Source organism: Prunus dulcis, chromosome 5 (genome assembly GCF_902201215.1).
Source record: "Prunus dulcis chromosome 5, ALMONDv2, whole genome shotgun sequence".
Lineage (NCBI taxonomy): Eukaryota > Viridiplantae > Streptophyta > Magnoliopsida > Rosales > Rosaceae > Prunus > Prunus dulcis.
The window spans coordinates 516,884-529,124 of NC_047654.1; the positions used below are offsets into that span (position 1 = coordinate 516,884).

At 35.8% G+C, this 12,241-nt stretch overlaps 2 protein-coding genes and 1 non-coding gene across 5 annotated transcripts; 2 read left to right on the forward strand and 1 right to left on the reverse strand.

Annotated features, from left to right (window-relative positions):
- The first annotated feature begins 327 nt into the window (after window positions 1–327).
- LOC117626902 (GDP-mannose transporter GONST3) lies at window positions 328–3,792 on the forward strand. Of its 3 annotated transcripts, none has more exons than XM_034358701.1 (7): window positions 328–429; window positions 585–713; window positions 891–930; window positions 1,614–1,689; window positions 1,773–1,973; window positions 2,136–3,299; window positions 3,507–3,792. In XM_034358701.1, exons 1-6 carry the CDS (start codon window positions 420–422, stop codon window positions 3,279–3,281), a joined length of 1,602 nt encoding a protein of 533 aa, XP_034214592.1. In that variant the 5' UTR covers window positions 328–419; the 3' UTR covers window positions 3,282–3,299; window positions 3,507–3,792. The 3 variants fall into 3 exon arrangements, with proteins under 3 accessions (XP_034214592.1, XP_034214591.1, XP_034214590.1); XM_034358700.1 differs by having other exon boundaries at window positions 3,519–3,792; XM_034358699.1 differs by having other exon boundaries at window positions 2,136–3,792.
- Window positions 3,793–5,371: 1,579 nt separating this feature from the next.
- TRNAW-CCA lies at window positions 5,372–5,443 on the forward strand. The gene has a single exon. It is a non-coding gene; the product is annotated as a tRNA-Trp (tRNA).
- Window positions 5,444–9,967: 4,524 nt separating this feature from the next.
- On the reverse strand, window positions 9,968–10,719 carry LOC117628305 (RING-H2 finger protein ATL8). Its single transcript, XM_034360723.1, has one exon. The coding sequence runs from the start codon at window positions 10,548–10,550 to the stop codon at window positions 10,044–10,046; it is 507 nt and encodes a 168-aa protein (XP_034216614.1). The 5' UTR covers window positions 10,551–10,719; the 3' UTR covers window positions 9,968–10,043.
- Window positions 10,720–12,241: the final 1,522 nt, after the last annotated feature.

Below are 12,241 nucleotides of genomic sequence, written 5' to 3' on the forward strand. Positions count from 1 at the left end.
GTCATATGCTTCTTTAGAAAAAAGTACTTCGATTTCTTAGGAAAGTTTCAACATTTTTATAATATAAGCGCTTCTAAAAGTGCTTCTTAGAAAAACAGGCCCCTTCGTTAGTAGCGTGCTGTAGTTTAGACTATCAATTCTAAAAATGTAACTTCAATTCACAAATAAGAAATAATCAATGGAATTAAAAAAATAAAATAAGAAAAAAGCACGGGAGAATTCTCCGAAAAAAGACCGCGAAGCAAACAACGGTGGTGCATTGATACCCTTCCCTCTCCAACTAAAATTGTTTCTCTGTTCCCCCATTTCACCTTTAAAAAAAAAAAAAACAAAAACAAAAAAAACAAAATTGTTTCTCTGTTTTTATTTATTTCTCAAATTCAAACCCTTCTGAATTTCCCTCTCTGCTTGACAAACTTATGGGCACAGGTATCTCGAACAACCATGGTTAATCGTTGCTTTTCTACATACCCATTTGCCTTTTCTTTTTTTATGCCTCTCCGGGCATTTGGATTTTTTTTATTTCATTCAATGGGATATTTTTTGTGTGCTTATTCTTGCTTTGATTGATTGGTGAATTTCAGCACATAGTTTGACGGAGGAAGGGAGAAATGGGGGCAGGGAACTTACTTGGGACGATAAGGAGGTTTGTGGGCATTATCTGGTTCGCTTTTGTCCTTTCGATCTCTTCGTCAATACTCGAAGCGATATAGGTGCATTGCTATTCAATTCGTATTGAATTACACCTTTTTAACAGTCTATCTGGTTGCTTAGAAAAACCAACAAGGAATCAGGATTCTGAAATTTAGTTTTTTGAATCATTTGCTTTTTTTATATGTTTGGAGAGAGCAACACATCAATAACAGCACATCTTTTGTTTTCTTAATCAGGACCCTGCCCTAGAATACATGACCCCAAGTTGAAAGAAAGGTGATTAACTGGATATTTTGTGTAGATTAGTATTTTCCTGTGGGAAATGTTACTTGGGTTTTCATCTTGCGTTTTTTCAGTGCATCCAAATTGAATGAAATATAATTATAAAGTCCTTGCCTTTTTCGCATGTCAACTTAATTGCTTTCATGATTTTGCTAATAATCTCCATTTTTATGAATAATTATCTGCTTTATATGTGTGGAATGATATGTTAGTTGCTTGCTGATGTTGCACATGTCATGATGTGCTGCTTTTTTCATTATTTTTTTTAAGGGTTCTGTTCCTGGTGCTTGAACCCTTTGCAAGCCTTTTTTTTTTTTCATTTTTTTTTTTCCATTTTTCTTACCTGTAAACAGTTGATGAATAAATATTTTTACACTGTCTGGAAAAGGGTATATCATTGCTCCCATTAAGCTTTCATAGGAGCATCTAGATTGTTCTGTCAAAAGTTGAAGTTTTTTTCTTAAAGATCAGATTATCATCTGAGTTCATTTAATACACTCTCTTCCTTTTCATCAGAAAACTTGAGAACTTGCTGTTTTCGTTTTCATATAAAACACAAAATACATCACCTGCTGCCTGCTACATTTTTTTTCTTCCCTTTTTACCTGATATGGCATTGTGATTGTATTTTATTGTCTCAGTTTTAAGTGGTTTTTTTTATATGTTGGTGATTTTAGTTTTGAGAAGTCCCCACAGCATGATGCATATGTGGCCAAGTTTGAAGCTGAACTTGCTCAGTTTTGTGAGATATTGGTAAGTTGCTCTTCTAGCCAGTGGGCATTATGATCTCGAATTATTCACATGTATGTCTTTGTCTTATTCTACTTGCATTGCAGGTGATGGATTTGGATAGAAGAGTAAGGCGTGAGCGAGAACGCCGTCATCAGGAGGTGGAACCTGCACCGCCACATCCACCGTCAACTGAACAGTATGAACAGTTGTCTGTTGTGGAGGAAAAATTAAAGAACTTGCTTGAACAAGTGGAGGCCCTTGGTGAAGCTGGGAAGATGGATGAAGCTGAAGCGCCCGTGAGAAAGGTGTTGCTATTCTTTCCTGATTTTTCTGTTAAACATTTGTTTCCAAATTGTGCAAATAATTTTATCAGGAAGTCTGTGCACCCTGTGGTTCTGGCAACCAGGGGCATTTTCCCTATCCTGTTTTTCTTGATGGACTAACAGAATCTTTTGATCCTGTGATAGATGCCTAATAATAATGGTGTGGAGAATCCTGAAGCTGGTCGGGGCCGTCAGGTCCAGGGTGGTTCTAGTTCCCCCACTCTCTTCGGTAATAGCCAATCAAACTCGTATAGTGTTTTACTCCAGCAAATCTCAGTCTATGGGGTAGCCGCTGGCTACTGCTTATCTGCCTCGTTGCTTTCCATCATCAACAAATGGGCTGTCGTGAAATTTCCTTATCCTGGGGCACTAACTGCTTTACAGTATTTTACAAGTGTTATTGGGGTCCTCGTTTGTGGCCAGCTTAAGTTGATAGAGTATGATTCGCTTTACCTACTTACCATGTGGCGCTTCCTACCAGCAGCAATTATATTCTACCTCTCTCTCTTCACTAACAGTGAGCTCCTTCTCCATGCTAATGTTGACACTTTCATTGTCTTTCGTTCTGTTGTTCCAATTTTTGTTGCCATAGGAGAGACTCTTTTCTTGCACCAACCATGGCCATCAATGAGGACATGGACCTCACTTGCCACTATTTTTGGGGGAAGTGTGATTTTTGTACTAACAGATTACCAGTTCACAGTAACGGCTTATAGTTGGGCTCTAGCTTACTTGGTAAGCATGTCCATAGACTTTGTCTACATAAAGCATGTGGTAATGACCATTGGTTTAAATACATGGGGTCTTGTACTGTATAACAATCTTGAGGCTCTTCTACTGTTTCCGTTGGAACTACTTGTAATGGGTGAATTGAAGAAGATTAAGCATGAAATCTCAGATGAATCAGATTGGTATTCTCTTGAGGTGCTTTTGCCAGTGGGGTTATCATGTTTATTTGGTTTATCCATCTCTTTCTTTGGGTTTTCTTGCCGAAGGGCTATTTCTGCAACTGGATTTACTGTTCTTGGTATAGTGAACAAATTATTAACAGTTGTGATTAATCTGGTTATTTGGGACAAACATTCAACCTTTGTTGGTACAGTGGGCCTGTTGATATGCATGGCAGGTGGTGTTATGTATCAGCAATCTACAAGCAAGAAGCCTGAGGATGTGAATCAAGTAAAAGCACAAGAGACTCAGGAAGAAAAACAAAAGTTAATTGAAACGAAAAGCAGCTTAGAAAGCAAGAACAATGAGAAATGGACTGCTGAATCTGAAGGGGGGAAATGACAGACGGCTTTTTTCAAGGTAATATTGTTCCGTTCTTTTGTGGCTTCTGGATTTTATTTTTCTCCAATTCAGATTTATTGATTGATAAGTCGCCGATGGCAACTTCTCATTGGGATGAGTTAAAGACAGTTTGTGTTTGACAAAACACACATGATCGACATGTTGGTTAAATGAGTTATATTTTTCAGCCACAAAATTCTTTGTACTGATGATTAATTTCTTAAGCCTCATCTGCAGCATTATTCGACCGGAGAACACCCTGTCAGATGAAATGTTGCATTCTTTTGTTCTGTAAATTTATATTCATAAAAAAGTCCCAGTAGCAATAGCAATGCCTTATTTGTTGTAAGGATGCAGGATGTCTAAAGACATGCCTGCTAATATCAGAATGTTCCTTGTTTACCCAAGCTTATTTTTTTCAGTTTGCGTGTAAAAATCGCGGGAGATAGTGTTCTAAGCAGTTCGCAATTCTGTGTAACATTTTTGAATGAGTATTAAAGGGTTTGGTTTACTGGTTGGTAATTTACCAAAAAGAACATATATTGGTTTGAGGATTATATTTTAGAATAGGTGATACATGTTTTGCAATAGTATCTAATATCCATTTTTATCAAGGTTTTTCATGCTTTCAAATGTACTCCAAAATTTATGGAATTTCCTCGTCCCCTCCCTACCCCAAATAAATAAAATAAAATAAAAATTACAGGAAAACTTCTGGATTAAATACAACTATATAGTGGTGAAGTGTTTTTGTCATAAATTGTTTTGTTTGAGCTTGTTGGAGCATGAAATTTTGGGTCTTTCAAAATGTAATTTGATTTTCATGTTGAGAAGCCGGACACCATCTTCGATTATCACTAGTGAGTGAGGAGGGGGGTACCTGCAAGAAAACACTATGAAGCTCAAGTTAGTGTTCGTTCAGGAATATTGTAGTAGAATTAATCATCTCTTTCTTCTCTTATGTTGGAGGTTAGTTGGCCTTTTATAGGCACTGAACCCTTGGACTTGGAGTCCAATATCCCTAATCTATCTCCATGTTCAATGGTAGTGGATATCATGTTGATTCCCTCCACTCCCTCAAATTTAGGGTTCATGAGAAGTGGCTTGTTACTTGGGCCTTAACTTTTACTCCCGCATAACCAAATTCATAAATCAACATGGTAGCTGTGCTCTGGCTATGCTCTATGGTCTTCGTTTTGCTCAAGAGCTGGTTTTCTTGATGATCTTATTTTGGACTCTGATGCTCTTGCTGCTGTTCAAATGGTGTTGGCTGAGGAGGAATGTATAGTTGCAATAGAAGAAGGTAATATTGTCGATGAGATAAAAACATCTCTCAGTCTTTTTGGTCCATGGTGATTCAATACAGGTTTAGCAAACAAAGGTTGCTCATAGTCTAAGAGCACACCATGCTCTTTGAGTTAGTTTACATGATTGTATGATTTGGATGATGGACTTGTTTCGTTAGTTCAAGCGGATGCTGTTGTAAATTCTACTTTTTTTATATTTAATTAATTCTCTTTAAAAAGAAGAAGATATTAAGCCTATTTTAAGCGTGACGTATTATATAAAAACTCATATATAAAGTCTATTTGGAGAGAAAAACTCAAAATTAAACACTTGTCATTTTTCAATGGGTAAACTGTGAATCACAAGTGGCTAGTTTTGGGGTTTTATCTCCAATAGGCTCTATATGAATTTTTGTATAATATTTCATGTTAGAATGAGCCTATTTGTGGAAAGCCAAAAATAAAAGGGCATTTCCCCAAGCCATTTTATACGTTGAATATTTTTAGGGACTTAGAATTGGGTTTCAAAAATGAAAGAAGCAAAATATAAAACAAGGGCTCCAACAACAACAAAAAGAAAAAAAAAAGAAAAAAAAAAAGAAAAAGGGGCAATATCAGCATTCCCTCTTAAAGACAATAATATATATAATTTTTGTTTTGGTGGTTATTAAACACAAACTTGATAGAATCTTGGGAAATATTCGAATATTTGAGGTTATGATAATTGCTGTCCATCAGAGGGACGCTGCTCTAGGGTTGCTTTCTCACTGTTATAATAAATATAAAATAGAAATCATCATACAAGGATCCGTGGCGCAATGGTAGCGCGTCTGACTCCAGATCAGAAGGTTGCGTGTTCGATTCACGTCGGGTTCAAATTTTGAAATTCTTTTTTGCCCTTTTTTTAAAGTTCTCACTTGCATAGCTTTTATTTTTTATTTTTTTATTTTTATTTTATTTTTTAAATATCATGAGATATTCCCACATTCGAAGGGAGGGATTAATTTTCGCTTGGGGCTCTTGATTATAAAGCACTTCAAACAGGTTTCAAACCCTTATCATTAAGACACTAAGTAGTTCACCAATTAAAAGTATCAATTTACCAACCGCACCACGCCATTCAACCATAGCTTTTTGTTGTATGTCATTGTTAACAGTATAAAACCAGAAAAAGTACTTCTCCATTAATGCAGTGGGTATCATTCCATGTGTTCTGAATTGTTATTTGCCTTTTTCTATCTCCCATGATTTATTAAGATGGTGCCTTTTCTTTTGGTACCAGTTCAGGATTGTGCTTAAAACACTACTACTTTTTACTTAAATAAATAATAATCTAATTTAAGGATGGAATTGGGTTATGCTAAAACTTTGAGTGGGTGTTTTATTCAACGGTTCCAAATATAATTAAAAAAATAATACTACCGTAAAGTTGTCAAAGAAAGTTTTTTCTTTGTTTTATTTTTCTTGTTCCGACTCTGATTAGGTCTAATTCACTATCTTTGCTTAGATGAAGACAAGAAAGTTGCTAGTTTTGTGATCAGATTACTACTACTGTTAGTGTAGTGACGATATTTTGGAAATTATTATTCCTTCGGAAGTTAGTGGACTCTTGTTTTGTAAATGTAGCAAACGATGTGTAGAAATAATATGAAGAGAGTTCTCTCTCTCCTTTGTCAGGTAGGAAATAACAATGGAGCCATGTAGGGAGATGGATGGGAGTTGTATTTGACAGCCCAAAACGAGAGTTTTGTTTAATTTAAATGAGAGTCCAAAACAGCGTCAATTTCGGAATATTAATTTTGTAAATAAGTAAGAAGGGTGGGTGCGTACACCTTTTGGTTCGAAACCATATGTACAATATTGCAAATCATGTTAATAGCTATATACATGTAGTCTCATTTTGTCGAGGGATTTTTGAAATAATTTTATTTGAAGGACATCGTTTAGGGTCTCTTACAAATATTTTTTGGGAGATTCACTATAATACCCAATATAGGAGCTCAAATTATTAAAAAAACATATATGAAATGGATTTTAGAAACACACTTAAAGCCTATTTACAACATAACAAAAATGCTTTTAACTTCTTTTAAATTACAAAATTGCCATTGATTTCTTCAAACAAACCAAACCCAATAACCTCATAAAAAAGTCCAAAACACTCAATGGGGCATTAAAGTAATTTAATAATTAAAATTAAATTCAATAGGGCTAGCTGTCATTTTTTGAGTTTTTTGGGTATGTTTATAGAAATTAAATGGCGTATGGTTTATTTTTATAGTTTTAGTGCTAAGAATGGGTGTATGACTAAATATCTCATATTTTTTCAACAATCCAAACAATCTATTTTTTTAAGTCTACATTCATAGATCATCTTTGCCAAAAATTAGACAAATCGGAAACCTTTTCGACATCCAATTGTGTCCTACAAAATCAATGAACACAATGCTTCAAGAAAGTACTAAAATTTCAATATTTCAATTGAGTGGTCAAATGATATTAGATTCAAGTGATTTTTTTATTTTTTTTATTTTTATAGAGATGGTCTTTAAATGAATATCTACAAAATAGACTATTTGGATTAATCAAATACAATACAAAGTGGGTCCTACAAGAGTGTCCCTTCACTGAAGCTCCTTGTAGAATCCGTGGCATTATGTTTTTGACACAATTTTTTGGCCGTTAGATTACTCCACATTCAATGATTGAGATTAAACCTGACATGACAAGTAGTTTTAATTTTTTAATTAGACAATCACTAATTTTATTTTCTCTCTCATAAAAATAAAAGAAACGATTTCTCTCTTCTTCCTTTTTCTTAGTAATCTCTCTTCTTTCTCACACCTCTCTCTCTCTCTCTCTCTCTCTCTCTCTCTCTCTCTCTCTCTCATGAGGCTAGAAAAAATCTCGATCTCTTTTTCTCTCTCTATCTGCAACAAGAGTCTCCTCCCTCCCTCTTTTTCATGAGACCATAAAAGACCTCCGTCTGTTTTTGAGGGTTTGATTTAGGGATTTTAATCTTCTCATATAAAAATAATAATTTGACTATTACTGTTTCTTTTTTTCGATTAAGAACTTTTATCGTTTTAATATGGAGAGAATACAAAGTGAAAATTTGATGTCACAATACTTGCTAATTATCTCGGGAAAAAGGCAAGTTCTATTGATCAACCTTCACTTTTACCAATTAGATGAGGTTAGAACTTCTTTAATTTGAATCACCATTCATGATTAAAAATGATGCTCTATAACTGGCAGCTATCCTTTTGGAACCATTGAAATTATTTAGATCATTGAAAGTAGACATAGGGCTTAATTTTGATTAAGATTCTTATGCTTGAAAACTTATAGACAGTATTCTTACAATGTGAACATGAATTTAGAATATTAGAGATGAACAATGTTCAAGATAGCACCTGTCGAGGTGATACAATATACATAGGTAGCCTTGGAGGGAGAATCATTCTTTGAGCTACAGATTGTTGTGAATCATGAGCGTAATAAACTGGGCATTTACCATTCCAGAAATTGGCTACAATTATGATTGGAAGTTTACTTGAAATTTGATTAATTTCCCCTGAGATATGCACTGAGAGTTGGAGGAAGTAACTTGCGTGTGCTCCAACATTTTGATGAGACAATATCTATATTAAGATTGGAGAAATTGTTTTGACATAAAAGAACTACTAAAGATGAATTGATGGCTGCATATGCATGTGCGTGAAAAAGGGAAAACTGAAGAGACTCTTCACGGTTTGGGCCTTAATTTTTGGTGAGACTCTTTATTTATTACACCTTAAAAAATATTTGATATTAAAGAGGTAGATGGGATTACGTCTCCAATAAAAAAAAAGGGAGGAGATAGAAAATCGTTTCTTTTATTTCTATGAGAGAGAAAATAAAATTAATGATTGTCTATTTAAAAAATTAAAACTACTTGCCATATCAGGTTTAATCTCAACTATTGAAAGTGGAGTAATCTAATGGCCCAAAAATTGTGTAAAAAACATAGTGCCACGGATCCGCCTATATATATATATATATATATATCCCGAGCCTCTACATTAGAGTCTACATATTTACTAGCATTTAGCTTCAGTTCGGTCATTGCAACGATCCAACAACTTAAAATATGATGCGTCATTACAACATAAAGTTTAATTTTTAATTTGTTTCCTCAAAGCCTCTCTCCCCTCGCTCTCTGCCCTCTCTAGTCTCTCTCAATTCTTTCTTCCCTTGGATATCTACTACTGAGCATCTTGAATTAAATTCCCAATTTTTCATACAATTTGAATCCATTCCCTATAAAACATATGCTGAAGCATCTCTTCTCTTCCTCGTCGTGAGAAGGTTCGAGTCACGACAAACCTGAGCTCTAACTTGGGACTTCGGCTTGGGCCCTCCAAGCTCTCCTCGCAGCGACTCTGAGTGCTTGGTTCACTATTTGGCCTAATTTTTCCGTAAAGGACTCTAAAAGATGTCTCTCAAATAAAATTATTTGAGACAACCCTCAATAATCCAAATTATCTGTTTTTATGATTCATGTATGATTCCCGTCTTTGTAGCTAACCCTGTTTGCTTCCTCATGCAAGATGTATGCACTTTCCCTTCTTCTCATCTTGATATCTGAATTTTGTTTTCATTCCCTAACGCACTCAAACTGCACATGAACTTTCAACTTTCCTAATTAATTTCTTCGACCGTGATTATAAAAATAAAAATCTTTAATCGACTTTTCCTGTATTAAATTGATTGATCTACTTTTGTTGTTTTTACTGGTCCCATCCCATTGCTTTTTTTTCAAAAAAGACATTGATTCTATGGTCCATCTTGAAATTGAAACATAAAACATTTATAAGTACAAAAATAAAATGGATTCTACATTTTACAAACGTTATTTATCTATATCAATTTTGAGCTGTGGATTACAAGTGTTAAAGTTCTACTTCTTTAGGGTTTGCGATTTAATAATAAAAATTATAGGAAAATCGAAAATAGTTCATGAATGTGTAACAATCTCTTAAATGAAAAATCAAGTGAAAATAAGAGAAGCACGATGATATTTTTACTCGTCACTTTAATTTAAGGTATATTCTTATCACCTTTTTCAATACTTGACGTTAATTGATATATCCATAGTTAATTCTTTGTTTTATATTTGAGAAACCATTGTTTCCAGCGTTGAGAAAAGTGGTGGTACACAAAAATTGCTCACAAAGGATGCAGTAGGAATGTGAGTAGATTTGAGTGTTAATTAATTGGCAGCTAATATGATTAATAACATGGGATCGATCGATGAGGCCTCCCAACCCAAGTTCATAATTGTAACAGCTGGGCGCGTAGGGCTAGCTTAATTAGCTTGCTAGCTATGACCTCTCTTCTTCTTGATTAACAATTAAATTAAGCGTTGAACTGAAATGCTTTTTAAGATTACAAATTAAAATTTACAAGTTAAGAATAATTAAGAAAATATCAATTAAGTAAGAGAAGGGAAGCCGCCACACTTGTGGCACTTATTAGAAACCTCCGGAATCTGACGGCACGAGGGGCAGGACGAGTGCGATCGCAGCCACACGTCGATGCACGCCACGTGGAAGCGGTGGCCGCACTGAGGCAGCTCCCGGATCTCGTCTCCGGCGGCGAACTCGGTGAGGCAGATGGCGCACTCGGTGAACTTGGAAGTGCAGTCCGCCGTGTAAGTGAGCTTCGGGAGTGAGCGTAGGATTTTCTTCTTCAACCCCTTGTTCGGTGGAGGAGTCGGCAGCGGAGGAGGAGGAGGAGGTGTGGCAGCGGTTGCGAGGCGGCGGAGCCAGACGCAGCGAGCCACGACGAGGAGGCCGAGGACGCAGACGAGAGCGCAGAAGAGAGCGAGGAGGATCAAAGCGGAGTCGGAGCCCATGTTGGCTGACGGTTCATCGTCGGGTTCGGAAAACAGTGAGGGAGGGTTAAAGGCGCCGCCTAACAGTCGCAGAGGACGAGTCATGTTTTGTGAATGAATGTGAATTTGGTGAGAGAGAGAGAGAGAGAGAGAGAGAGAGAGAGTGATTTGGGTTTTGGTCGCTCGGTGGTTGCCAAATGTGTGACTAAACGTTTTTATGTTCGGAAGAAAATCAGTTTGAGGCTTGTTGTCTGATCCTATTACTAGAAAAAAATAACAAAATTATTGTAATGATCAGCCAAAAAGAAAACAAAAAAGGAATTATAATAAATAATCTGACCTACTTTATTATTTTTTCATATGTCAAATTCTTATATCTCAAATTATTTAAAAATAAAATAAAATAGTGTGGATTTCTTACAGGAGCTATTTTGTATAATTCCATCTCCATTGTCCACTAATAATATATTATAGTGTCACACTTTTGTTCTTTTATACTCGATATGAAGTTAATGGTGCATTTTTCTGCACATGTGATGGAAGGACATTACAGTTGTTTTATATGTGAAACAACTCGTCTCCACTATCCCCGATTTAGGGAAGTCGACAGTGACCAGTGTGACAATCGATGGACCAATTTCGTATCTGAAAAATGGTTGAGATTCCAACTTTCTCTGATTGACATTATATTAAATTTAATTTAATTATCGGTAGGTACTCTAGTCTCGAAGGGTCTTAAGACTCATGGGAAGAGGAAGCACAAGATTAGATTTTGGGTCCTTTTCATTAGAGATTGAGATTGATCAGGTCTCTGATCTCTAATTGTCCGTCAATAAATGACAACACCTCTATTAATCAAGAAATACTTGTGTGAAACAAGTATAACACTATTTTATTATCCTCGATTAATTACAGCATGTAATATGTGATAACTTTTTTACATACCAGTCTGTGATTAATTAGAAATAGTAAAATAATAATATCCCGTTACTAATCTCTTAGGCATATGGTTCGACACTGGCCCGATCCTCAAATTTTGGGCATAGCAATTATTTCAGGCCCCAAAGAAAAAGGCTTATGTAAAACAAAATCTTTAAATGTTTAAAAATTAAAATGACAATATTTACGAGTGATTATAGGATCTCCCTAGTTTAAAAGCCAAGGCAAGTTGATTATGCGTACTCCCTTTCCACCTGCGAAATATCTAGTTGAGCTTGCTTGTGCAGAACAAGCAAAACCAAAATCCTCATGGCACGCATCATACATAGTCACGTCCAGTCTCCATATCCATCTCCACAACTTATCCAAGCCGCCCATTGTCGTCTAATTCTTTTATCAACCCAATAACCAAATTTAACCCAGTAATTGCCATTGCCATTGCCATTGCCATATGAGCTAGCCTATCAGTGCACCTGTACCTGCTCAACCGCATAAGCTAAAATAAGATCAGCCTCCTCCAGACCATACAACTCACGCACCTTGGTACTTTACTTGCATGCGTACATACTTCATCCACCAACATAAACTGAAACATTCGCCCTTCCAAAGTTCCTTCTCCTAACCTCGCAGATGCCAAACATCCATCAGTCTGACTTTTCTCAACGTTGGTCAATAATCTACAGTGACAACGCTTTCTAGACATTTTTCCAATCTTTTTTCTCTATTTTCCCCCTAAAATACAACGCTTTCTAGCCACAAAAGTTATTAGGTGCAAAATGAAGCCATCCGCTAGTACAACTCGCATGGTTCACCTCAAGAATCACACAATTCACCCAATTCATGACAAAAGATTTATG

Coding starts and splice junctions, on each gene's coding strand:
- LOC117628305 (XM_034360723.1), bottom strand. CDS start 10,550: ATGACTCGTCCTCTGCGACTGTTAGGCGGCGCCTTTAACCCTCCCTCA.
- LOC117626902 (XM_034358699.1), top strand. Junction 714..890: donor CAATACTCGAAGCGATATAG/GTGCATTGCTAT, acceptor TTTCTTAATCAG/GACCCTGCCCTAGAATACAT. Junction 1,690..1,772: donor CTCAGTTTTGTGAGATATTG/GTAAGTTGCTCT, acceptor CTTGCATTGCAG/GTGATGGATTTGGATAGAAG.